The sequence below is a fragment of the Delphinus delphis genome, chromosome 15, assembly GCF_949987515.2.
Source record: "Delphinus delphis chromosome 15, mDelDel1.2, whole genome shotgun sequence".
Classification (NCBI taxonomy): Eukaryota; Metazoa; Chordata; class Mammalia; order Artiodactyla; family Delphinidae; genus Delphinus; species Delphinus delphis.
In genome coordinates this window covers 66,521,238-66,544,565 of record NC_082697.1, presented here as the reverse complement: position 1 = coordinate 66,544,565, position 23,328 = coordinate 66,521,238, and the positions used below count along the sequence as shown (strand labels likewise).

The window sequence follows — 23,328 nt, the reverse complement described above, 5'->3', positions numbered from 1 at the left end:
CCATCACCACACAGAGTTCCAATTATTTTTCTTGTGATGAAAACGTAAGATCTACTCTCAGCAACGTTCATTTATACAATACTGTATTATTAACTATAGTTACCAGGCTGTACATTTCACCCCCATAATTTATTTACTTTATAACTAACTGGAAGTTTGTATCTTTTGACCACCCTAAAAAAATTTTTTTAATTTTCCTTTTTTGATGTCCCTTCTGGTATTGAAGTCTGTGCTTACTGAGTCATCCCCAGACTCATGCACCGGAAACCCAAAAAGGCCAAGTTGGGCTGGGCAGAAGCCTGGGTCTCAGGTGTCCTTCCAACCCTGTCTATCAACACACAGGGAGACCTGCATGAGTGAGCGAACCCAAAACATAAGCATAGCGGCTGATCAAACCCAGTGCTCCTAGAAGGGGTCTAATCCAAGATCCCGAGACGATCTCAGGACAAGCACAGAGAAGCTCGGGCAGCGAGGAGGGTCCGTGTCCCTAGAGAGGTAGCAGCAGCCAGCGAAAACTTGCAAACGTCAGGCCAGCTGCACGAGCAGCTGCAGCTAGGCCCCTAGGAGTGGAGCCAGACGGGAGGGGATGGGGCTAAGGCTGAATCACAAACAGGAGAGGAGAGGGACCGACCAAGAGGGATGAGCAAGTCTAGTTACCAAAGGAGAAACCAAGGCGAGGAGATTCAGGCGTTCGGCTAGAGCCAGAAACGGGGCGGACCAGAGCAGGGGAGAACGCGGGGGCGGGCCAGGCCTGGGCAGGGGCGGGGAGAAGGCCTGGAAGGCGGAGCAGGCTGTGAAGATAGGACCTTCTCGTAGGCATCCCGGCCAGGTCAGAGGGAGACCAAGGCCGGAGGGAGGGGAAGGGGCGTGGTCAGGGCTCAAGAGGCGGGGCAGGGCACGTCGAAACCCAGGGGGCGGGACAGGGGCGGGGTTAGAACGCCGGAATATCCAAGCGGAAGACCTGCTAGGCAGATCCAAGCCCAGAGGGTGGGGCAGGGACAAGCCCAGGACTCAAGGGAGCGCCCAAGTACGGAGGGCGGAGCAGGGTCTGGTCCAAGTCCTGAAGGCGAAGCAGGGGCAGGGACAGGCCGGCGACGATGGTCAGACGACGAACGGCCGCGGGCCTAGGAAGTGCAGGGCCAGCACGAGCAGGCCAAGGAGCAGCAGCAGCCCGAGCAGCAGCCGCAGGAGCGTCCGCGCTGTGGAGCCGCGGGTTCCCTGGCCCGTCGACTGCACGTATCGCTCCACGGCGTCTGCGAAGCTGAACTTGTCGGGCACGTAGCCAAGCTGAGCGCGGGCCTTAGCGATCTGGAAGGTGTGCGTCACGGCCACGCTGCGCACCTGCGGGGAGAGGCGGGGCAGCCGAGGGACGGGACTAGTGGGCGTGGGGAGCAACCTCTACCACGTTTCACTCGGATAAGAGAGGGTAGGGATTTCCCTTCCGTCGCACAGAGATTTAAAAGGACCTCTATGCTGGATCTTGCGTCTGCGACGCCCTCATGGGGAGGACTTCCTGTCTCTCTTCCACCTCCATTTTCCTCGGGGGGGGGCCGCCTCCAGGATACATTTTCTGCATCTCCCCAGCCTACTGAACTCCTCAGTCCCCCAAAAGTAAAGGCCCCACCTCTGCACTCCCCTTCCCCGGCCCTAGCACGATGCCGGGGCTCAGGAGGCCCTGATACATTCTGCCTGTGGCCTGAGTGCAGCTATCCGGAAAACTTGTCTCCAGGAAACATCCTTCACTTTTCAGCCCACAGCCCCAGATGGAGTCCGGGCAGGCAGGCTCCAGGGTGCAAGCTTCACGCCCTGGCTGATTTAACTGAGCTTCCCTAAGAGAGGAATTCAATTATGCATAAGTGATTACTCTCTCCAGGGTTTGAAGCTGCGTTTCCTGATGCCAGATGGCCTGGGTCCCACAGGCTTCAAAGGTAGTGCTGACAACAACAATTACTGAGTAAGCACTCGGTGCCTGTCATGCGCTAAATACTTTCTAGGCCATATCTCATTTAATCTTCTGAAGTGGTAATACCACCATCTCCTCTTTTGAAAATTGAAGATCAGAGAGGTTAAGTGACTAGCCCAGGGTCACACAGAGAAGCCAAACTCTAGCTCATGCCCTTCCCAGCTATGCTAGGATTCAGAAGATACCCTCCCACCTGACTCATTTCTTTGCCTTTTGTTCCTCAGCTGGACACTGGGAAGGAGTCCACTAGCTGCTTGATTCTGCAGTGGCCCTGAAACAGCCCTTGGGGTCAAGCCCCTGGTCTTGGATGCTTGTGTGAGGAGAGAGGGAGAGAGGCCAGTTCTTGTCCTTTTTTGCCTCAGCTAGTAAATTCAGGGCTTTGGCGGGTACAGCTGTGAACTAGATAGGCAGGGTCCTGGGACACAGCATTCTCAGATGTCAGGCTTAGATGTCACCTCCTTTGGGAAGCCTCCTTAACTTCCTCAGAATTGGCTTAGGTGCCCCTTCTGTGTACTCTGAAGTTCCTCATTATTTCCCCCAGTATAGCCCTTGCTGGGCTGTCTTCCCCTTTGGACTGTGAGCTCACCATTAAATGAGATCATAATCTTTTTGCCCCTCCTAACTTAGCAAAGCATCAGGGACAATCAAATGAGAGAGTGGACTGGAAGGATTTTGCAAATAACACCAAACACCACTTGTTGCTTTACTGTTTACAATCTGCATTAAAACATCCTCTCTTTTAAACTGTATGTGCGAATAGAAAGCAAGGACTGCCTTGCCTCCACTCCCCAGCACAGTGCCTGGCCTACATTAGGTGCTCAATACATGTCAAACGAATGAAAAAAGGCTATGAAGTCAAACTAGAGGGCTAGTTGGTGTGTCATAGACTGACCAGAAGAGGGCGCCCGAGCTACAGTGCCCAGAAACTTCCCAGCTAACTAGGGATCCTTTGCCCCGCCCCGAGTTGAACAAGGAAACCCACCAGTGAGTGGAGAGAGAGGGGAGCCGGCTCCCTACCCGACCACAACTCAGCAGCACTTCGGCAGCTATTTTATGTGACTATGATTCCTGACATTTCACAAGCTAGTGGTTAAGCTTGAAATCATTTAGGTCTCCTCTGGGTTCAAATCTCGATGCTGCTACCTAAGGGAATGGTCATGAGCCAGGTTATTTCACCCCTCCCCCTCCCCCCGCTGAGTGTTTCATTTCCTTCTCTGTACATGGAGGTGATAATAACAGAATCCACAGTGTAGAGTAGTTGTGAAGATTAAATGAGATAAACACAGTGCCTGGCATTTCACACTCTATAGATGGTCCCTATTTTCATTATTCTCTTTCCTCTGCTAGTCCAGACGGTTCAAAGGAGAGACCATAGGGAACTGCGTCTTTCTGTGGCCCATTCTCAATTCTCTGAGGTGGAGAGCACTGAGCTTGGAATGTGAAGCCAATTCCAGAATGGTGGGAGCTTGGACAAATCACTTATTTCTCTAGTGCTCAGTTTCTCACCATTAAATGAGATCATAATCTTTCTGCCCCTCCAAACTTAACAGAGCATCAGGGACAATCAAATGAGAGAGTGGACTGGAAGGATTTTGCAAATAACACCAAACACCACTTGTTGCTTTACTGTTTACAACCTGCATTAAAACACCCTCTCTTTTAAACTGTATATGCAAATAGAAAACTGCATCATCATTATTTGAGAACAGTGTTCTTAACACAGTAGGTACTTAATATATACTTATTCTTCAGTGAGCAGGAACTGTGAGCCTCGAATCAACAGGCTGTGTGTGTGTGTGTGTGTGTGTGTGTGTGTGTGTGTGTATTGACAGTTATTGGGAGGAATGACATTCCAAAAAGTGCATTTCATGGAACCTGCCTTTGGGAGCCTCCAGTCTGGCTGGGAAGACAAACTGCTTATGAATGAAATGACAGTGATAAAGGATGGGCTTGGGCTTCCCTGGTGGCGCAGTGGTTGAGAGTCCGCCTGCCGATGCAGGGGACACGGGTTCGTGCCCCGGTCCGGGAAGATCCCACATGCCGCGGAGCGGCTGGCCTTGAGCCATGGCCGCTGAGCCTGCGCGTCCGGAGCCTGTGCTCCGCAACGGGAGAGGCCACAACAGTGAGAGGCCCACGTACCACAAAAAAAAAAAAAAAAAAGGATGGGCTTGGAGCTGTTGCCCTTCAGACCAAGAGAGCACAGCCTCAGCAGAAGCTCAGAGGTTGGGATGTTATACAGGAGCTGGCCCTAGATTTGAGCCCACATGGCAGGTTCTGAGACCTCAGACAAGCATCCAGTTACGGTGTCAAAAGGTGAGGGTTTGTGGCAGTGGAGAAGGGGCAGGAAGGCAAGTGAGGGGCACCAGGACACAGGGGCTCCCCTCACAGCAGCCCACTTACCTCACTCCGGGTGAGCAGCGGCGGGAGGCTGCAGATGGGCTTCAGGGCCAGGTGCAAATACTCCATCACCGTGGCTGTGTGGGGAGAGAGGGACCAGTGACCAGGGGGCCTGCTCTAGGCAAACTCCAGGGAGGTCGTCAGAGACAAGTCAGTTGGGGGCATTATTTGCTTTGCTAGGGGGAGTCTTCACGTTGCCAAGTTTTCCTGTCCTTGGATTCCTTTAAATCAGCAGTCCTGGGGTGCCTTGTTTGGCTGTGAAATATGTCACAAGTAAGTTATTATTAATATTAAAAGACTGACATTTTAAAATAAATCTGAGCAGATTCAAAGTGATCTCTACAATCACGTCTCTCTCACGCACTTCTATCCCGATATGCTCTCTTGAGTCAGGGAGAAAGAAGTGGGAACGGTGGTTCAACTCAGCCTGGGCTGCACTTTTTAAAATGTTCCTTCTTCCCCCACCCCCTTGCTTCCTGCGGATGCTGAGGTAATTGGTCTGGGGGTGTGGCTGAGGCATTTTTAAAAGCTCCCAGGTGATTCTACTGTGCAGCCAAAGTTAAGAAGCACTGAGTTTACAGTCAGCTCACTGGGAACTGGGAATTTATAGACAGTCTCCAAAACCGCCAGGACCTGCGGTTGAACCTTTCTCAGCTGGGGGTCAAGGAGTGTCAGTCCTGGTGGTGATGCTGTGCAGGGGAAGTCATCCTGTGTGGGCACCTTGGGGGACAAAAATGTGCAAACCCCTGCTTTAAATGGCGGGCATCCCAATGCCTTATTATTATTTTTTTTTGCCTGCGCTGTGCAGCACGTGGGATCTTAGTTCCCAGACCAGGGATCGATCCCACATCCTCTGCATTGGAAATGCGGAGTCTTAACCACCGGACCACCAGGGAAGTCCCCCAATGCATTTAAAGTGCAAGAGATCCAGCTGAGGTTTTCCAGGAACACAGTTATCTGTGACTTGGGGGCCACCTGCCCCCTCGGGCTGATCACTCCAAGCCTGAAGCCCGTGCTCATTCCAGCTGGAAGGAGGCCAGCAATAGGGAAGCTGGGGCGTGAGAGTGGAGACTGACCTTCAGGGTGAGGAGGAGACTCTAGGGTCAAACGGAACCCTCACATGTCCAAAAGCAGCCTTAACTCCAGGGCGACCTTGGGGGATGGGGCATTCCAGCACAGGCAGCAGGACTGGGCGTGGGCTGCGCAGTCAGCGGAGCCCAGTGGGAATTCTGCCTCTCCCACTTTCTCACTGGGGCACCATGGGCAGGTAGCTAACCTCTCAGAGCCTCAGTTGCCTCATCTTTACAATGGGCCTAACCCCACCCACCTTGCAAGTGGGACTGGGGCACCATGGGCAGGTTGCTAACGTCTCAGAGCCTCAGTTGCCTCATCTTTACAATGGGCCTAACCCCACCCACCTTGCAAGTGGGACTGGGGCACCATGGGCAGGTTGCTAACGTCTCAGAGCCTCAGTTGCCTCATCTTTACAATGGGCCTAACCCCACCCACCTTGCAAGTGGGATAGGGTTTAAACAGGGCTAGGACTAGGGTGAGGGGAGTGAGGTGCCTCGAGTGCAAAATTTAAGGAGGCACTTGCTCTCAGGGCTGGGCAAGTGCAGGTGGGGCTTGGAGCATTTGACTCCTGCGAGCGAGGGTTTCCTTAAATTTTGTGCTCTCAGTGCCCCACTCGCCTCAGCCAGGTCCTGGCTCTGGGTTTAAAATGAGGGAATGAGTGTACATCTGGCACGTGGAGGGCTTTCACATACACACTCCTTTCCTCACCTGACAGGTAAACCCAGGAAGTAGGAACCTGGATCCAGGGCTTGCTGTACCCCAGCTTCTCAAACTGCAAGGAAACATGGCTTGAGGTGAGAACAGATCCTTGGGGGGCTGGTATAGGCCACGTGTTGCCTTTACCCCAGGGCCAGCAGAGCACCTCCTGGCCCCTCCTCAGCTGCCCACCAAAGGGGGCAGACCCCACAGCCAGCCCCAAGTTTACACCAGTCTTCAAATGAAGCCCGCACTGTGACCTGGAAAACTAAGTAGGAACTGACTGCATAGGGTGCAGTCCCATCATTTAGTTATTTTTTACATCTGCGTACACCCAAAGACACTCTAAGGCACTTATATAGAATCTGATTATTTTCTAGAATCTGTTTGTCTGCTATTAAATTAAAAAAAGAAAAGGATACGTGTGGAGGGTGGTGGGAGAAGCATGAAGAGATGGGCTGGCATAGGATGAACTGAGGTCTTCACTTGTATGAAAACCCTCCAGGTCAAAAAGACAGATAATAACAAGTGTTGACAGGATGTGGAGAAACGGGAACCCTCTTACACTGCTGGTGGGAATGTAAAATAGTGCAGCCACTTTGGAAAACAGTCTGGCAGTAACTCAAAAGGTTAAACATAGAGTTACCGTATGATCCAGCAATTCCACTCCTAGGTATATACCCAACAGAAATGAGAAAATATGTCCACACAACTAGTTACACACGAATGTTCATACAGCATTACTGATAACAGGCCCAAAATGGAAAACCCAAATTTCTATCAATTGATGAACGGATTAACCAAATGTGGCACAGCGATTGAATGAAATATCTTTTTGGCAATAAAAGAGAATGAAGTACTTTATGACACATCCACAACACGGATGAACCTTGAAAACATGCTAAACGAAAGAAACTTAACACAAAGCCCACATACTGTATGATTCCATTCATAGGAAATGTCCAGAACAGGCAAATCTACAGAAGCAGGAAGTAGCTTAGTGGTTGCCTATGGCTAGGGGTGGGGTGGGGTGAGAGGTAAATAGAAGTGACAGCTAAAAGGTATGGTTTGGGGAGGTTCTTTTCTGGGAAGGTGACAAAATGTTCTAAAACGTGTTTTGCTGATGGTCGCACAACTCAGACTAAAAAGCATCGACTTGTACGCTTTCAATAGGTGAACTGTATGGTCTATAAATTATATCTCAATAAAGCTGTTAAGAGGTGACATGCAAAGGGCCTGAATGCCCCCAGGATGTATCCTCCAGCGCGGGGTTTCTGGTCTACCCCTTCCTGGAGTCTGTAGGCTGCTGCGAGAGGAGGCCAGGACTCTCAGAGGGGCTGCAGCGTAGGGGCCCGAGGGCAAACACCTTCCTTTGTGCTTTGCCTACCTTCTACTTACCTCTTTCAGGGCCTCACCACATAGTACGGGGGCCACAAGCAAAATCCCACAGGGCAGGACATCAACATAAATCAGGAAGCGGGCTGGGAGGGACTATGGCAAACTGGGGAAGCGCACAGCCCCCCAAAGGGGCAGCCACTACCCAGCTCCAGCCAGTTCCAATGTTGCCCAGTGGACACTGTTGCCAGAGCTGGTTTTTAATGTGAAATCCTCTGATTTTTTGGGAAAAGGTGAGAGGGAAAGAAGACATGGGGATCCCTGAATTCTCACTTGGGATGGGGGCGGTGTCCGGGCACCTACCAGTGGGGCCATCCACTCGAAGATGTTGACACTCTCCCCGTCATTGATGTAGTACGCCTGCCCACTCTGAGGGGGACACGCGGGGAGGGGGACGGTCAGGCACATGCCCGCCGCCGCCTGACCCCACCCTCTCCGATGGCTCCCAGCAGCTGCCCCAACTCCCCACTTCTGCTGAGCAGCCCTGGAGACGGACCTGAACAAGTCCCTCTGAGTTCCGGGGCTGCCAAGTGACTAGCTGTATGACCTCAGTGGAGTCACTTAACCTCTCTGTACCTCAGTCTCCTCATCTGAGAAATGGGAGCATAATAATGGCATCTCCCCCTTGGGCTGTTGTAAAGGTGCAGGTGACAATATATGTGAAACGCTTAGCATTCGGGGACTGTAATTCCGGGCTCAACAACACCTACCTCGCAGGGTCATTTCAAGGAGCTAACGACGCTCTAAAAGGCCACTTTCCCCCCACCCCCTCAGGCAGCTTGAATTGGGGGGCTATGTCGTGTGTGAGCCAGGAATCCCCGAGGGATGGGGGACCCGCCTGCAGCCCGAGGGGTAAGGTCGGGGGAGCACTGCAGGAGACTCACGGCCACGTAGCCCTTGCTGGCGGTGAGGGCCTCGGCTGCTAGCACGTGTGCCTGCACCAGGTTGCACACGTGGACCCAGTTCATCCTCGTCCTGCGGTCCCCAAATCGGAACATGAACAGTCTCTTCTTGATGTGGCTCTGGTGGGGGGGGGGGAGAGGGCGAGAAACACAGACCTAGCCTGGAGTGGCTTTAAATTCCATCCACATGCAGAAGGCTCCCAGGCCGGACTCCTCTGTCCCAGCCCCACATGCCTTCCGGAAGTCTCCACTTGGCTGCCCGATAGACAAGGCAGACTTGTCCTGTCCTGTGAGCGCCTTATCCCCATTTGGCCGCCCCCCACCCCCAGCCCACAGCACCCAGGGCTCAGGCCTAAAGCCTGCAGCCAGCTTTGGCTGTCCCCTCCCTCACGCTCCACACCCAACCCGTCTGCAAACCCAGTCGTCTCAGCCATTACAATCTGTCCAGAATTCGGCCACTCCTCACTGTACTGACTTCCGCCCTCATCTCTCACCTGGACACTGAAAGAGCCTCCTAACTGGTCCCCTGCTTCCACCCCCACCCCCACCCCCCGCCGCTGTGGCCTGTTCTCCGTGCAGCTGGGGGATCCTTTTGAATCCTAAGTCAGATCGTGTCTCTTCTGCTCAGAAACTTCCGGGCGCCGGGTGGCAGAGGAGGCCCTTCTGCTCTGGCCCCAGCTACTCTCTGACGTGTCTCCCACCGACCCTGTTGCTCACTCTGCACGAGCTATTCGGCCTCCTGGAACGTGCCAGCAGGGCCCCACCTCAGAGCTTCGGACTAGCCGTTCCCTCTGTCTGGAAGGCTCTTCCTCCAGATAGCTGTGTGATGCACCTCGTCACCTTCAAGTTGCTCAATATCCCTGCTTGAAGAGGCTCCCCGACTGCCGGCACCCCCAGCTTCCCCCAACCCCACTCCACTTTTCCTCTTTCTCCATAGTCCCTGGCACCTTCAAACGTTCCTTGTATTGTATCATGTTTATTCTCTCTCTCTCCTCCTGTGAGAATATAAACCCCACAGGGGCGGGAATCATCTGTTTTGTTCACTGACCTGTCCCCAAACCTGGAACAGTTTTTCATTTCCAGCTTTGTGCCCAAGCTGTCTCCTCTATTTGGACCACTTTCTCTCTACCACCCCATTTCCTTGGTTAGCTCCTTCTGTATCCAAACAGCACAGCCATCAGTTCCTCCAGGAAACCCTCCTGGACCTCCCCTGCCAGGCCCTCTCTGCTGTGCTCCCATCTTCTCCCTCTCACCTCTACACAGCCCTTACCACCCTGAATCTGTGACTGTGGAATCTGTCTCCCTGACTAGGCTGTGAGAAATTTGAGGACAGGATCTAGAGGCCCTTGTAGCTATATCCCTGGCAACCAGCCTTCTCTGGAGACAGGTTTTCTGTGTGAAAAGCCTGGTGCTGGCAGCATGAGATGAGCCATCTGGCCCTTAGGGAGCTCACATCTGAGCAGGGCAATAGTTTCCTCTGCTTCTTTGGGGTCATAGCTCCACGTCTCCTCTACCGGTACCCAGGCCTGGCTGGCGCACCCCGAGAGCTCTGTTCCTGGTGGGCCTCATGGGGGCAGGACTTCTCCCAGAACTGAGGGTCCCCCGCTCGGGACACTGCCCTAAGACTGACGCGATGACCGTGGGTCCCCATTCACACACATATCAGCCAGGCTCCTCCTGTGCCTCCGGCCTGGGGCTGGGACAACATACCGCCACACGGGGCAGGTGCCTCTGCTCTTCGGGGCCGTAGATCCCTGGGGGCCGGAGCACACATGTCCGCAGAGCGCCTCCTCCTACAACACAGGGGAGGGCAGTCAGGGGCCTGGGGAGGGGTGGATGAGCAGGGAGAGGGACAGAAAGGCTGTCTGCATCTCCTGGTTCTTACCCGGAAAGGTTAGTGGGGAAGGCAGGGCCTTGGGGTTTCCTCATTCAATTAATTATTCTCTCAGTCGATCAGTCAGTCATTCAACAAACACTGTTCACAAACATTCCCCACCTCCACCCCCCTCAGCACTGGGCCCTGGGATGGATGCTGTGAAGAATCCAAGGATGACCAAGAAATGGTCCCTGCCCTCACAGTGCTCTCAGGCCAGTAACAGAGGCAAGACCTAGATGTAGGTATCTGCATGGCCCGTGAGAGTCTAACCAGCACTTGGCAGACATGACCTCCTTCAACTCCCAGAGTCCTACTGTGTCCATTTTACAGATGCGCACAGACCCACACGTCCTCATGCCAATAGCTATAGTACTTTACTTTTTCTGGTCATCAGATAAGGATCACGATGGCTCTCAGAGAGGTCCTACTATGTGTCTGGTGCTCTGGTAAGCCTGGAATTTTTCCCTCAAAGCCACCCTATGAGGTGGGAGCTCTTATTATTCCTGTTTTATGGATAAAAGAACCAAGGCTCAGAGAAGGGATGTGATTTGCCTAAGGGCACACAGCTCAGCCTCGCGGAGCTGAGATGGGGACCAAAGTCCAGGCACTTTCCACTAATACCTCTGGTGATACAGTACCAACAAATAGGCCCTCAGCTCTCTCAGCCTGGGTCTCCTCACCTGGAAAATGGGTGCTTTGTAACTCGTGGTAGCAGTTATACTTTCCAGACAACCAATGGAGAAATGAAAAGACTAGAGCCATCAGCATGAGAGCTGGGGGTCTGTTCCCCTAACTCTCACTGCTCTGTGCCAGCAGAGTCCCCAGACCAAGACAAAGCTTGGTCCAGGGTTTCCCAAATTCTCTTCTGAGGGGCCCCCACTGGTGGAAGTGGGAGCATGTCTCCCCAGGGGAAGTCTGGGGGTACAGCCTGAAGGGCTGCTCCAAACATATTCTTTTTAAGTCTTCAGAGGACCTACAAAATTTTCAATTTATTCTCATAATTCATTTGTGTTTAAGGTTAAAATTTTTTTTAATTACTATTTGTAAATTATTCGATCCCCAACCCCAACTCCTTAACTGAGATGGAGTCTCCTGGAAGATGTTTCACTCCTCCAAGGCTCAGGTTTCCCAAGCAGCTGTGCCTCCAGTTTGGGGAGCCTAGTGTATGCCATCCTCTGGGACCGGAAGCCCACCTTCCTTTGGGGGCCGCTTCCCCTTTGCACCAGGTCTAGCGGGGGACTGTCAGTCCAGATGCACCTCTCTTCCCTGAGATGGCAGCCACGGGACCCAGGCTGGGCCAATGCCCTGTTCTCACCCAGGAATGTGACTCTGTGCATTACTGACATGGGATCGAAAATCACAGGAGTGGGTTCACCCTGAGAGACTGATCACCAGCTCCTGTCTCCCAGGTCCCTGGAACTGCCCTGACCCTGTCCTTTCTGAGCCCTGGTGGTCATTTTTCTGGAATATATTTTCCAGAGGCTATCCCAGTATAAATTCCATTTTCTCCATAAATTAGCCAGGGTCAGTGTCTCCGGGTCATAGCCAAACACCCTGACTGCTCCCCCACCAAAACCCTCACTTTACAATGAGGCCCAGTGTATTGGGTTGAACAGTGGCCCCCAAAAGATATGTCGGTGTCCTGGAACCTGTGGATGCTACTTTATTTGGAAAAGGGGTCTTTGAGGATGTAATTAAGGACCTAAAAACGAGATGATCCTGGGTTATCCGGGCGAGCCCTAAATCCAATGTCAGGTATCCTTATAAGAGACTCACAGAGAAGAGACAGATGGAGAAGAGGAGAGGCCATGTGAAGACAGAGGAGGAGACTGGAGCAACGCAGCCACACACCAAAGAAGGACCCCAAGCTTCTGGGGCCATCAGAAGCCGCAAGAGTCAAGGAAAGATTCTCCCCTCGCACTTTTGGAGGGATCGCAGCCCAAATGACACTTTGATTTCAGACATCTGACTGCGAACTGTGGGGACTGCGAGAGAAGAAATTTCTGTTGTTTTAAGCCACCAGGTTTGTGGTAATTTGTGCCAGCGGCCCCAGGACACTAATGAACCCAGAGACAGGAGGACACGACACATTCACATGGAGCTGGGGTCTGCATGCCTCAGGACTCTGCTACAGGGACCAGGGTGCTCCATGCCAGGTTAGAGGCAGAGTCTCAGGGACCAGCTTGGGTAGTAGGGACTGGAAATCACCCAGGGTGACGTGGCTGGACTCCTGCAAGGCAGGTATCAGGTGAGCTTTTCTGTAAACAGCCTGCAGCTAATTTTAAACTCTGGGTCACCTGGGCATGGTGCGGGGAGGTTGGTTGGTCTACAGCTGACACTGGCCAGTGGGGCGCTGGGTGGCCACGTCACAGAGGGACTGCGCCCAGGGTATCCATGACTCTCCTGACCATGGAAAGCTGGGGATGCTTGTATAAATAATTATCAGCCAGAGGATTAGGTGTCTGGCTTGTAGGCTGCTGGTCCAGCCAGGGGAGGCCCTGGTAGAGAAGAGAATTCAACTGCCGAGGGTCAAACTCCTGGGAAACACAGATGGATGTTCCCACTGGGATAAGGGGTTGAGGCTTGACAGGCCCAGGGTGAGAGGGTGGGGTGGGGAGGCTTTTAGGGAAAAGATTTCATGCTCAGAGACTTACTCAGCCACAGCTACAGTGGAGTACAATGGTTAAGCCCCAGGCTCTGGTTTTAGACTCCCCTAGGGGGAGAGGGGGTTTTCAAATCCCACCTCTGCCACCTAAGAGCTATGTGACCTTGAGCTAAGTCAGTTAACCTCTTAGTCTCAGTTTTCTTTCCTGTAAAATTGGGGATTATAATTTCAAACAACCTTCGTTCTCCAAATCCACTTGGCTCCTGAGTTTAGACAGTGAGGGAAACCAGGTTTTCTGTTTCTTTTTAGTTTCTGAATTTCAGAAAGCAAATAATGATAATTTAGATAGCAGGAATTTATCTGAATCTATTGATATTTGACTCCTGAGTTTGGAAAGCAAGGGGTAGCTAAGGTTCTTACCTCGTATGGACGCTATAAAGATTTATTGAGACTTTTGCAGGTAAAATCAGCGTGTAAAATAGGGCTTGGCATGTAGTAAGCACTCAATAAACACAAAATGTCCATGTTAGTGGTTTTTTTTTTTAACAGTGCCCATCATTATCTTGTTCTCACCCAAGCTCTTTGAGGTAAATTCCACTATCCATTTTTTCATAGGTGAGGAATCCGAGGCTGGGAGAGGGTAAGTGCATTGCCCAAGATCACATAGCTGAGAGGCGGTGGAGCTTGGATTTGAACTCATTTCAGTCTGATGCCAGTACGTGGGTGCTTAGCCACTGTGCCATGCTGCCACCTGTCCTTAATCTACTATTATTTCTCTATCACAATACAGTAAGAAGAGGCAATCCAGTAAGGCAGCCAAGGCCGATTCTTCTGGGAGTTACTGAAGGGCTCCTCACTTGCACAGCCCTTCCAAAGGGCTATATTTCATGCATATTCATAAGTTTGTACTCTTATAAAGAGGGTCCCCAAAACTGGATGCCCTCCTATATGGCAGAAAAGAGAGCTAGACGTGGACTAGCTCAAGTGTCTCCCCACCAGGACATGAACAATGTGAGGGCAGAGATTGGGCCTGACGTTTTCCGGGCTGTATCCCTGGTGGAGTGTGGGTGCTCAGAATTTGTCGGATGACGAATGTCCAAGGCCCTGGGGAAGGGTTCTTTGGAAGGAAGCTGGGAACATACCAGCTATAAGCTAGAGTCGCACATGTGCTTCAGGGAGGGAGCAGTGGGCATGCACGTTGGCTGTGAGCAGGGACTCCCAGTACTCACCTGGGAGAGGCGTCCCGTTGGCCATGAGGATCAACTGGTCAGCAATGGCTTTGGTTCGGGAGTAGTGGTCCACGTGCTATCAGAGAACAGGAAGCACAGAGCCCCCGAACGGGGGTCAGAGACACTGCTGGCCACACCTGCCCGGCCCACCCAGCCCTCCCGGCCCCAGGGCTGTACCTCTGCTTCAGACCACATGGGGGTTCACTTCTGGGACCCCCACTGGGAAATGGCCAGGCCCTGAGCCCCACTCCCCTTCCTCTCCCTCTGGGTGGGAGCCACAGGAACAGGAGAGTTCAGAGCAGTAAAAACGACCAGGGGCTCCCTGATTCGGGGAGGCTCCTGCGAGCCACAGTGCCTGCTCTGGGATGTGAATGCTGGACGTGAGTGGATGGATTTTTCACATGGAGGCCTTTAGCGCTCACGGGGCATTTTCACATACATCAACTCATTTCCTGGTCTCCACGTCCCCATAGGGTGGTGCTATCACACCCAGACGAAGAAGGGGAGCCTCCAAGTGAAGCGGTTTGCTCAGGGTTCCACAGTAGAAAGGGGCTTTGCTGGTTCAAGGCCAGGTCTATGTGATTCAAAGCTCCTACTGGCACGACCAGCCAAAATAGGAGAAGGCTTTGGCGCCACGCCGTTTTGGGGACCTTTCTTCCTGGGTCTTACCCTGAATTGTGAAATTGGCCCTGGCTCCGCCCATCCCTACCCTTTGGACTGTGGGTTCCAAGTCCATTGGCCCCGCCCACCTCTCCTGGAAGCCAGGTACCTTCTCCAGTGGGAAATATGGCACAGAGTCCTCATCGCCCTGTTCTATGGGCTTCCCGCCGAATGCGACATTGACGGTGCTGGTGTAGACAAGCCTTGGAACCCGCCGGTGGACACAAACTACAGTGACAGGTCACACGGCAACACACACACACACACACACACACACACACACACACACAGTTGATGTGAGCAGGGAGCTGGTTGAGGAGGAACCCATGGGGACCTCCTTGGGCAAATCTTCCACCCAGCCTCCTGCACACATCCTGGCTCGGGACGGAAGAGCCTCCTTCCCTTAACTTGGGGAGGGGTCAAGTCCCTGCTCCCTGGGCCCTTGGGGGCCGGGCTGGCTCATTCTTCCTTCTCAGTGTGGCTGCGGCCCCTTAGCTAGCTTGCCAGGGACAAGTCAGAAGAAAGTCTCACTCAGTGGGGACATAGGGAAAACACACTCTAGAATCAAAGAGAAAAATGCAGGACAAGGCAGGACGTGCCCAGAGAGCCCAGGTGTGAGTTTTCTAATTTGGTGCTCCAGCAACTTTTCTCGCCCGCAACCCCTAATCCCTCTGTGCAAACTCCACTCCCCGCGTCCCCAGACACACTGAGGCCACGCTGAGCCCCATGCCGGGGCCTGGGCAGGCCTGCAGAACAGGAAGGATGTGCTGCCCACAGGCCCTCTACTGGGGAGGGCGGGGGTCGGGGGGAGGCTCCCACCTTTGTCCCCCTGCCCTGTCCCCCAGAGCCGGGCCTGCGCAGGGGTGGGGAGAGAAGCACAAACACACAGCAGGTCACACTCTGCTCTGAGCGCCTACCATCAATCACTAGTTTGGTGCCTCCAACATTTATAGACTCAATCTGCTCTTTTTGCAGCTAAAAGACAAGATGGAGGTGGGAGAGTCGGGGTGCTGTCTCATGCCTTGTAGCTGAGGCCATGAGGCTGGGCTTGGGTGGCAGGGCGGGGGGGCTGCAGCTCAGAGGCAGGGATCCCGAGGGGCCCATGGGCAGTGCGGGGGCCCTGGGCTCTAGTGCCCTTTTCCGTCCCCATATGCCTGGGCCACAGGGGAGGTTCTACCCACCCCTCTGGCCATCAGCTCCCTCATCTATGAAGTGAGGGAAGACCCCCTTGGGTGGTCAGCAGGATTTAATAAGCCCCATGAGAGGACATGGTACAGGGCTTGACACAGAGAAGAGCCTCAGATGTGTTGGATTGTTTCCTGGCTCTAGAAGTCTCAGCTTCCTTATCCGTAAGACGGACAAGTAATACTGTCCCTACCCAAGTGAGAGGGCTGGGCTTTGAAAAATAAAAACAACTGGGCTACAGTGAGAGCTGCTTGTGCGCCAGGGATTGGGCGAAGCCTTTACATCTCATTTAATCCCTACAACCACATGAGAGGTGGGTTCCCTATTGATTTTCAAACTATATTTATTCTTGTTGTGGTTGTTTTCAATAGGTAACACAGTCACAAGGTTAAAAATAACTCAAACAGTAAAACAAGAATGCAATGAAGAGGAAATTTCCCTCCCAATCCTGATTCCAAGGCTCCCTTTTCCCTCCCCAGACTGTTACCAGTCTCTGTATTTCTAGAGATAATCGACACATTAATATCAGCGCACACAATGTGTGAGTATATAGCTTTTTTAAAAAAAAAAAAAAAACAGTGTCAAACACTGTTTTCGTACCTTGGAAATTGTCCTGTTATCAGTACATATCGAGTTACCTCATTCTTTTGAATGGCTGCCTGGAATGTCATCGTTTAGCTATATCGCAATTTATTTACATAATCTCCAACGGATGGGCATTTCAGTTATTTCCTGTTTTGTTATTAAAAACAATGCTACAAATACATAAGTAAGTGTAGTTTCTGAGTCAAAGGGTATTGCGTGCTTTGATAGATACTGTTACACTGCTCTCTGGGGAGGTCGTGACATAAGTACCAATAGTGTCCTCACTCTACAGGTGAAGAAACAGAGGCTCAAAGAGGTTAACTCTCCTAGCCACGCAGCTAGAACACGGCAGAACTGGCATGTGGTCCCATGGGTGTAGCCCAAATCCTCCCTGGAGTTGGTGAGGAGCCTGATGGACACCGGGCATGAAGGGGGCGGGCAGAGCCGGGGCCTAAGCCTTGCGTGGGAGGCGCTCACCTGCTCGGCACCAGACATTCCGCAGGAGGCCATGTGGAACACACAGTCCACGCCTTCGAAGGCGCGGTGCAGGGCTTCTGCGTCACGGACATCAGCCTGAAACAGAGAAGGAATACACGGAGGTAGGAGGTCTGGGTCCAAGGCAATCAGAGGTAACAGCTGTGCCGGGTCCCGGGGCCGGGCCCCTCTCCCCACCCCGGGCCCAGCACCTGCAGGGCCCAGACAGGCTGTGGGGCAGGATTTACTAGATGATCCCACTGGCCGTCTTCATCATCATCGGCCCCACGTATGGAGCTAAGTCACAGAGGCTGTGCTCAGTGTTTTACATGCACTGTCTTCTCAACTCCCCACGAGACCCTTGCGAGGCAGATATTGTTAGCGTCCCCTTTCTGTGGATGAAGACGCGAGGCTCAGAGGTGCGGGACCCTGTGGCCAAGGCTGCCCAGCTGGGAGCTGGAGTTGGAGCTTAAACAGTCTGACTCCGAAGACTGTGCTCTTCAACGCCAGGCACCGGTTACACATCAGACACCATCCCCTGACCTCCACCACCAGCCTGCCCCCCGCCATCACTGCACCTGGATGAACTCGGTCCCCGGGCACAGCACCCACTGGGGTCTGCGGAGGTCGAGCAGGATGACAGAAGTGCCGCTCTTGGCCAGGCTGGAACCCAGGCTAAAGCCCAGGTAGCCTCCTCCTCCAGTCACCAGAACCTTCTGCTTAAAGGCCTGCACAGGTGTGGCCTGAGTCTTCTGCTGCAGTACTGGCACTGGGGCTGTCACTGGCTCACTGGGTTTCTGCCCAGCCCCTGATTCCCGTCTGGGCCCGGGCCCTACCCCTGACCCAGATAAAGGTGCAGCTCCTGAACCAGGTACTGACCCAGCTCCTGGCCCAGGCCCCAGAGCTTGTCCAGGCGCTGAAGCAGTACCAGGCCCTGGTCCAGGCCCCGAAGCAGTACCAGGCCCTAATCCAGGCCCCAAGGCAGCACCAGGCCCTGGTCCAGGCCCCGAGGCAGCACCAGGCCCTGGTCCAGGCCCCGAGGCAGCACCAGGCCCTGGTCCAGGCCCCGAGGCAGCACCAGGCCCTGGTCCAGGCCCCGAGGCAGCACCAGGCCCTGGTCCAGGCCCCGAGGCAGCACCAGGCCCTGGTCCAGGCCCCGAAGGAGCACCAGGCCCCGGTCCAGGCCCTGGTCCAGGCCCCGAGGCAGCACCAGGCCCTGGTCCAGGCCCCGAAGGAGCACCAGGCCCTGGTCCAGGCCCTGGTCCAGGCCCCGAAGCAGCACCAGGCCCTGGTCCAGGCCCCGAAGCAGCACCAGGCCCTGGTCCAGGCCCCGAGGCAGCACCAGGCCCTGGTCCAGGCCCCGACACTGCGCCAGACCCTTGTCTGGGTCCCAGAACAGCACTAGGCTCCTTCCCAGGCCCTGACACTGCTCCAGTCCCTGGCCCAGCCCCTGAAGCAGCACCAGGCCTTGATCCAGGTTCTAGAGCCACACCAGGCCCCAGCCCAGGCCCCGGAGCAGCACCAGGACTCGGCCCAGGCCCTGGCACAGTACCAGGCCCAGGTCCAGGTCCTGACCCAGCACCAGGCCCCAGCCCAGGTCTGGACGCAGCAGCAGGCCCCGGCCCAGGCCCTGACTCAGACCCCAGGCTTGAGACCCCAGCCCAGGCCTGGCAGACAGGGCAGCTCTGCTCGCCCTGCGCTGCAGCCTTGCAGGCCTCTGGGGAGGAGCCTGCCAGGTTGGGCTTCATCTTCTACTGAGCCATGTGGACCCGGGATCTGTCCACCTGTGGGAAAAAACAGAAGAACGTATGTTCTAGAGTTGTCTCAACTCATGCGGATTATCAGACCCCTGGGGGCTCAGGAGACCTCCTGGTGGGAATTAGAGACCCTCTGAGTTCCCAAACCTGTCCCTTTCAGAATCTTGAGAACTTCCAAGGTGGCCGCTGCCTTCCTCAGAGTCAGAGACAAAGCGGCCAGGCCTTGGGTTTCACAGCTCAGGAGACCAAGGCCCAAAGTCACGCTGCATGGCTGAGATTTACACCAAGAATTCCTGACTTCTCCACCAGTTCCTTAAAATCCCGGTTCCCATGTAGTACCAGAGGGAGACAGATCAAATCGTGCCAAGGGGAACCCCACCTGACTGGGGGGGTGACTGCTTTCTGATGGGGAAATGGGGAGGGCTTCCTGGAGAAGGAGAGAAGGGAGGAATCCACATGGGATCCAGAGGGCCTTGGAAACTTGCACAAGTGCTGCACCGCCTCTGCCCTGGCAACTGCTGCCTCTGGTTCTCCCAGGTCCCCCCGCAGTGCAGACGGCTGGTACCACAAGGCCTGCCAAGCCCCCTGCGGGCTTCAGGATCAGCTCTGTGGGTCTCGGGGGCCAGCACTGAGGATCTCGTCCTCCTCACTCTAGACTTAAAGCGAGCCAGGCTGTCAGTCCCTGTTACCATCGTCGCACCCCCAGCCTCCCACTTCCTGCTCCACCCGAGGATGAGGCTGGCCCAGAGGCCGGATCACCATCATCATCATTAATGACAGCAGCAACTGTGTACTGTCAGCCTGCCGTGCGCCAGGCCCCGTGGATACAGAGAGAGGTAAACTCTGCCCTGCGTGGCACACAGTGGCTGTAAAAAAAGAACAGGTGCAACTGGGTGACCGAATGACTGAGTAACGAGCCCCACAGGTGTTGCTGGTGGTGGTCACGGGGCAGGGGCCGCGACAGCTATACAGCATCTTCTAGTCTCCTCTGTCACTGCCCTGCTCTCCGAAGTTCTGAGTGAGGGATATAGTCATGCCCCATACAAGCACTGACACTCACGGGTGTGACAGGGAGGGGAGACACCCCAGATGTTAGTCGTCACAGGGGATGGGTCTAATTCCTCCACTGGGAGGGGGGAATACAACCACAGAGTGGAGCCCTCCTCTACCCAGGCCCAGGGGACTCTGTCCTGGGGAAGGGTTTGTGGCCCCAGAACTGTCTTTCTAGCCTCTGGGGCTGCTTCCAGCGACAAAGGCTGGGACCCTGCCTCAGGTCCCATTTGCTGGGTGTGCCCTTGGGCAAGGTCCTTATAACCTCAGTGCACCTCAGTATCCACGTCTGTCAACTGAACCCCCATAACTCTCACAGATGGCAGCGTCCTCACAGACCACTGGCATGCACGCTCCAAGAAGGCTTGGATCACTATAGGGTGCGTGGCACCCTGGCACAAAGCAGGCCGTCAGTAAACAGCCGCTGAGTGAATGAAGCCACTCAGGACTGTTCTGCAGGAGGGAGCCTAGGGCCAAGCACCCGGCTGACCCCCCCGGCACTGCCACATTTAATCCTCCTGGCGGTCCTGTGCAGCGGGGGCTACTGTTCCCATCATCCGGGGAGGGAAACTGAGGCTCAGAGAACATTTGCGAACTCTGATGGAGTCTCAGTGAATGGCTGGCCCTGGATCCAGGTCGCTGGGGACCCAAAGCGGGGTTGGGTGAACAGAATCTGTGGAAGATGGTCGGGGATCCCTCCGGGCGCGGGCGCGCTCCCCTCGATGGAGCGGCAGCAGCGGACCCCCAAGCTGAGAGTGGCCGCCTGGCAGCTCGGGGGCGGGTCCTCCCTGCTGCCGCGTGCGCCCCCCGCCCCGCGTCCCTAGCCTCACGTCCTGGCTGCGCTCACCCGGCCCGGCTCCCGCGGCGCTACGCGATCCCGGCTGCAACCCCGCGTCAGTCAGTCTCCGCGCAGAGCCCGGCGCTACGGGGCTGCCCCCCTCCTCGGGGCGGGGCCGACCGGGGCTCCTGGCACCGCCCCGCGCCCGCCCCGCGCCGGTTTCCTGCGTCCCGGCTGCACCCACTACCCCCTCCGCCGCAACCGTCGTCTCTAAGGCGGGGACACGCACGCTCTCCCAGAGGGGAAACTGAGGCCGGTCGAAGGGTGAAATGGGCCACGATGCTAGTGGGGAAAGGGCGCGAAGGTCCTGCGTGCTGGTCCGGGTCCTGCCCGCATAGACGGCCTAGAACCCCAAGAAACGGTGTTTCTTTCTCCACCCACCTACCCATCCATGTCCCCTCCCACGTGGTCCCGTCTGTTCAGCCTGCCTCTTGCCTTCTTTCCTCCTGCCCTCCTCCCCTCCCTCCTTCCTCTCTTTCATCTATTCATTATCCCACCTATTCTTCCATCCATCTCTTTGTCTATTCATCCATCCTTCTACCAATTTTAAACTATGTTTTTATCCATTCATCCATTCATCTATTCACCCGTTATTCTGTCTTTCCACCTATCTATCCATCAAGCCTTCCATCCATCCAGTTCATTTCATATCTTTCTGTCCCGCCTTCCACCCATCTATCTACCCTTCCTTTCTTACATCCTTCCACCCACCTCTGGGTTAGCCATTCTCCAATGCCATCATTCCACATTTAATAGGGGATTCTTCAGTGCTGTCCTTTCCCTTGCACTGGGGACCCAGATGGATCGCACCATCCCTGGAAAATTCATTTGCAAGTGCCAGTGGCAGAGGGCAGGCATATGCCCAACAGTGGGCACAGCTGCAGAGCACCAAGGGCTGGTTACTTCGGTTTGAAGAGGGCTACTGGAAAGGCTTCACCGAAATGAACCTCCTCTGTGGACATAGGTGGGTGCGGGGAAGAGAAAAAGGTCAGCCAGCACATGCGATGTGCCAGGTGGTAAGGTATCTTGCTTAATCCTCACAACTCTGTTTTAGCCCAATTTTAGAGACAGTGAAGCAGGTTCAGAGAGATAAAAAGGGGCTCAGAGTGTAGTGGGAAAAGGCCGTGGGGTCAGCCCTGGGTTTAAATCTCGGCCCTGCCACTTTCTTGTTGCATGTCTTGGGCAGCTACAAGGCTTGGTTTCCTCATCCATTAACAGGAACTGGTGTGTACTTTACAGTTGTGCTGTTGCAAGCCTTGTGGCTCACAAGGTACCATATGCAGAATGCTGAGTATTATGCCTGCCCAGTTGGTGCTCAACCAACGGTAGCTGTTATCATCGTTATATGAGAGGAGGTTGGGATTCAAACCCAGTACCTGTGATTCGCTGCTTTGCAAACCACGTCTCTGGTCTGTCCTTCCATTCACAAAGACCAGCCTCTTCCTCTCCCACCAGCAGGGCTGGTGAACTCTTGTTCCCCAGGCCCAAGAGTCATCTGGCTGGTGTCATCTAATTAGGAGAAGCATAGTTTACAACACAAGTGTTATAGCTGAATTGTGCCCCCTCAAGTTCATATGTTGAAGTCCTAAGCCCCAGTACCTCAGCATGCGACCTTAGCTGGGAATAGAGTCATTGCAGATGTAATTAAAGATAAGGTCATACTAGAGTAGAGCCCTAATCCAGTATGACTGGCATCCTTATAAAAAGGGGAAATTTGGACACAGACATGTGCACAGGAAGAGCATCACGGGAAGATTGGAGTTATGCTGCCAGAAGCAAGGAGCTGCTAGAAGCCAGGAGAGAGGCCTGGAACGGACCTTTCCCGGTGCCTTCAGACGGAGCATGGGCCTGTCTGTACCTTGATCTCGGACTTCCAGCCTCCAGAGCTGGAGACAATACACTTGTGTTATTTTGGCCACTCAGTCTGTGGTACTTTGTTATGACAGCCTGAGTGACGTACTGCAGCGACCACAGGCGTGGATAGAGATGATGCAGAGGGCAGCTGTCCAAGACAGTGACCAGACTGAGACCCACTGTGGAAGGGGCTGTGGTCACTGCTGTCTCCCTGGGCCAGTACAGAGCCTGGCCAAAGCCATGGCTTGTCAAGTCTCAGTAAACTGTGTTTTTAAACAATCTGATGAATTTTTACTTGTGTATATACCAGTGTAACCACCGCCAGATCAAGATATAGCCCCGTAGTGGCCCCAACACACAAGGTAATCACCCTTCTGACTTCTGTCACCAACAATAGTTTTGCCTATTCTTGAACCCATATAACTGGAATTATACTGTATGTGCTCTTTTGTGTCTGGTTTCTTCTGCCCAATATTCCTCATAAAATTGATGCAGCTTGTTGAATATAGCTGTAGTTCATTCTTTTAAATTGATGCGTAGTATTCCACTGCACAGATGTATCACAATTTATTTGTCCATTCTACCACTGATGGGCATTTAAGTAGCTTCCATTTTCTGACTCTTACGAATAAAGTTGCTGTAAACATTCCTGTGTATGTCTTTTGTCGAACGTGGGTGCTCATTCCTCTTGGAGTGGAATTGCTGGCAGAGAGAAGGCACACGTTCTACTTCGGTGAAAATTGGCAGACGGTTTTCCAGCGTGGAGGCACCAAGTTACACCGCTCCAC

General features: G+C 54.0%; 1 protein-coding gene across 1 annotated transcript; it reads right to left on the bottom strand.

The window, feature by feature from the left end:
* Window positions 1–1,101: 1,101 nt before the first annotated feature.
* On the bottom strand, window positions 1,102–18,789 carry SDR42E2 (short chain dehydrogenase/reductase family 42E, member 2). Its single transcript, XM_060031010.1, has 12 exons — window positions 18,704–18,789; window positions 17,620–18,415; window positions 17,045–17,140; window positions 15,715–15,772; window positions 14,907–15,025; window positions 14,138–14,213; window positions 10,138–10,220; window positions 8,410–8,547; window positions 7,829–7,894; window positions 6,143–6,206; window positions 4,364–4,437; window positions 1,102–1,341 (listed from the first exon to the last, which is right to left on the bottom strand). The coding sequence occupies exons 1-12, from the start codon at window positions 18,787–18,789 to the stop codon at window positions 1,102–1,104; spliced, it is 1,896 nt and encodes a 631-aa protein (XP_059886993.1).
* Between the last annotated feature and the right edge of the window lie 4,539 nt (window positions 18,790–23,328).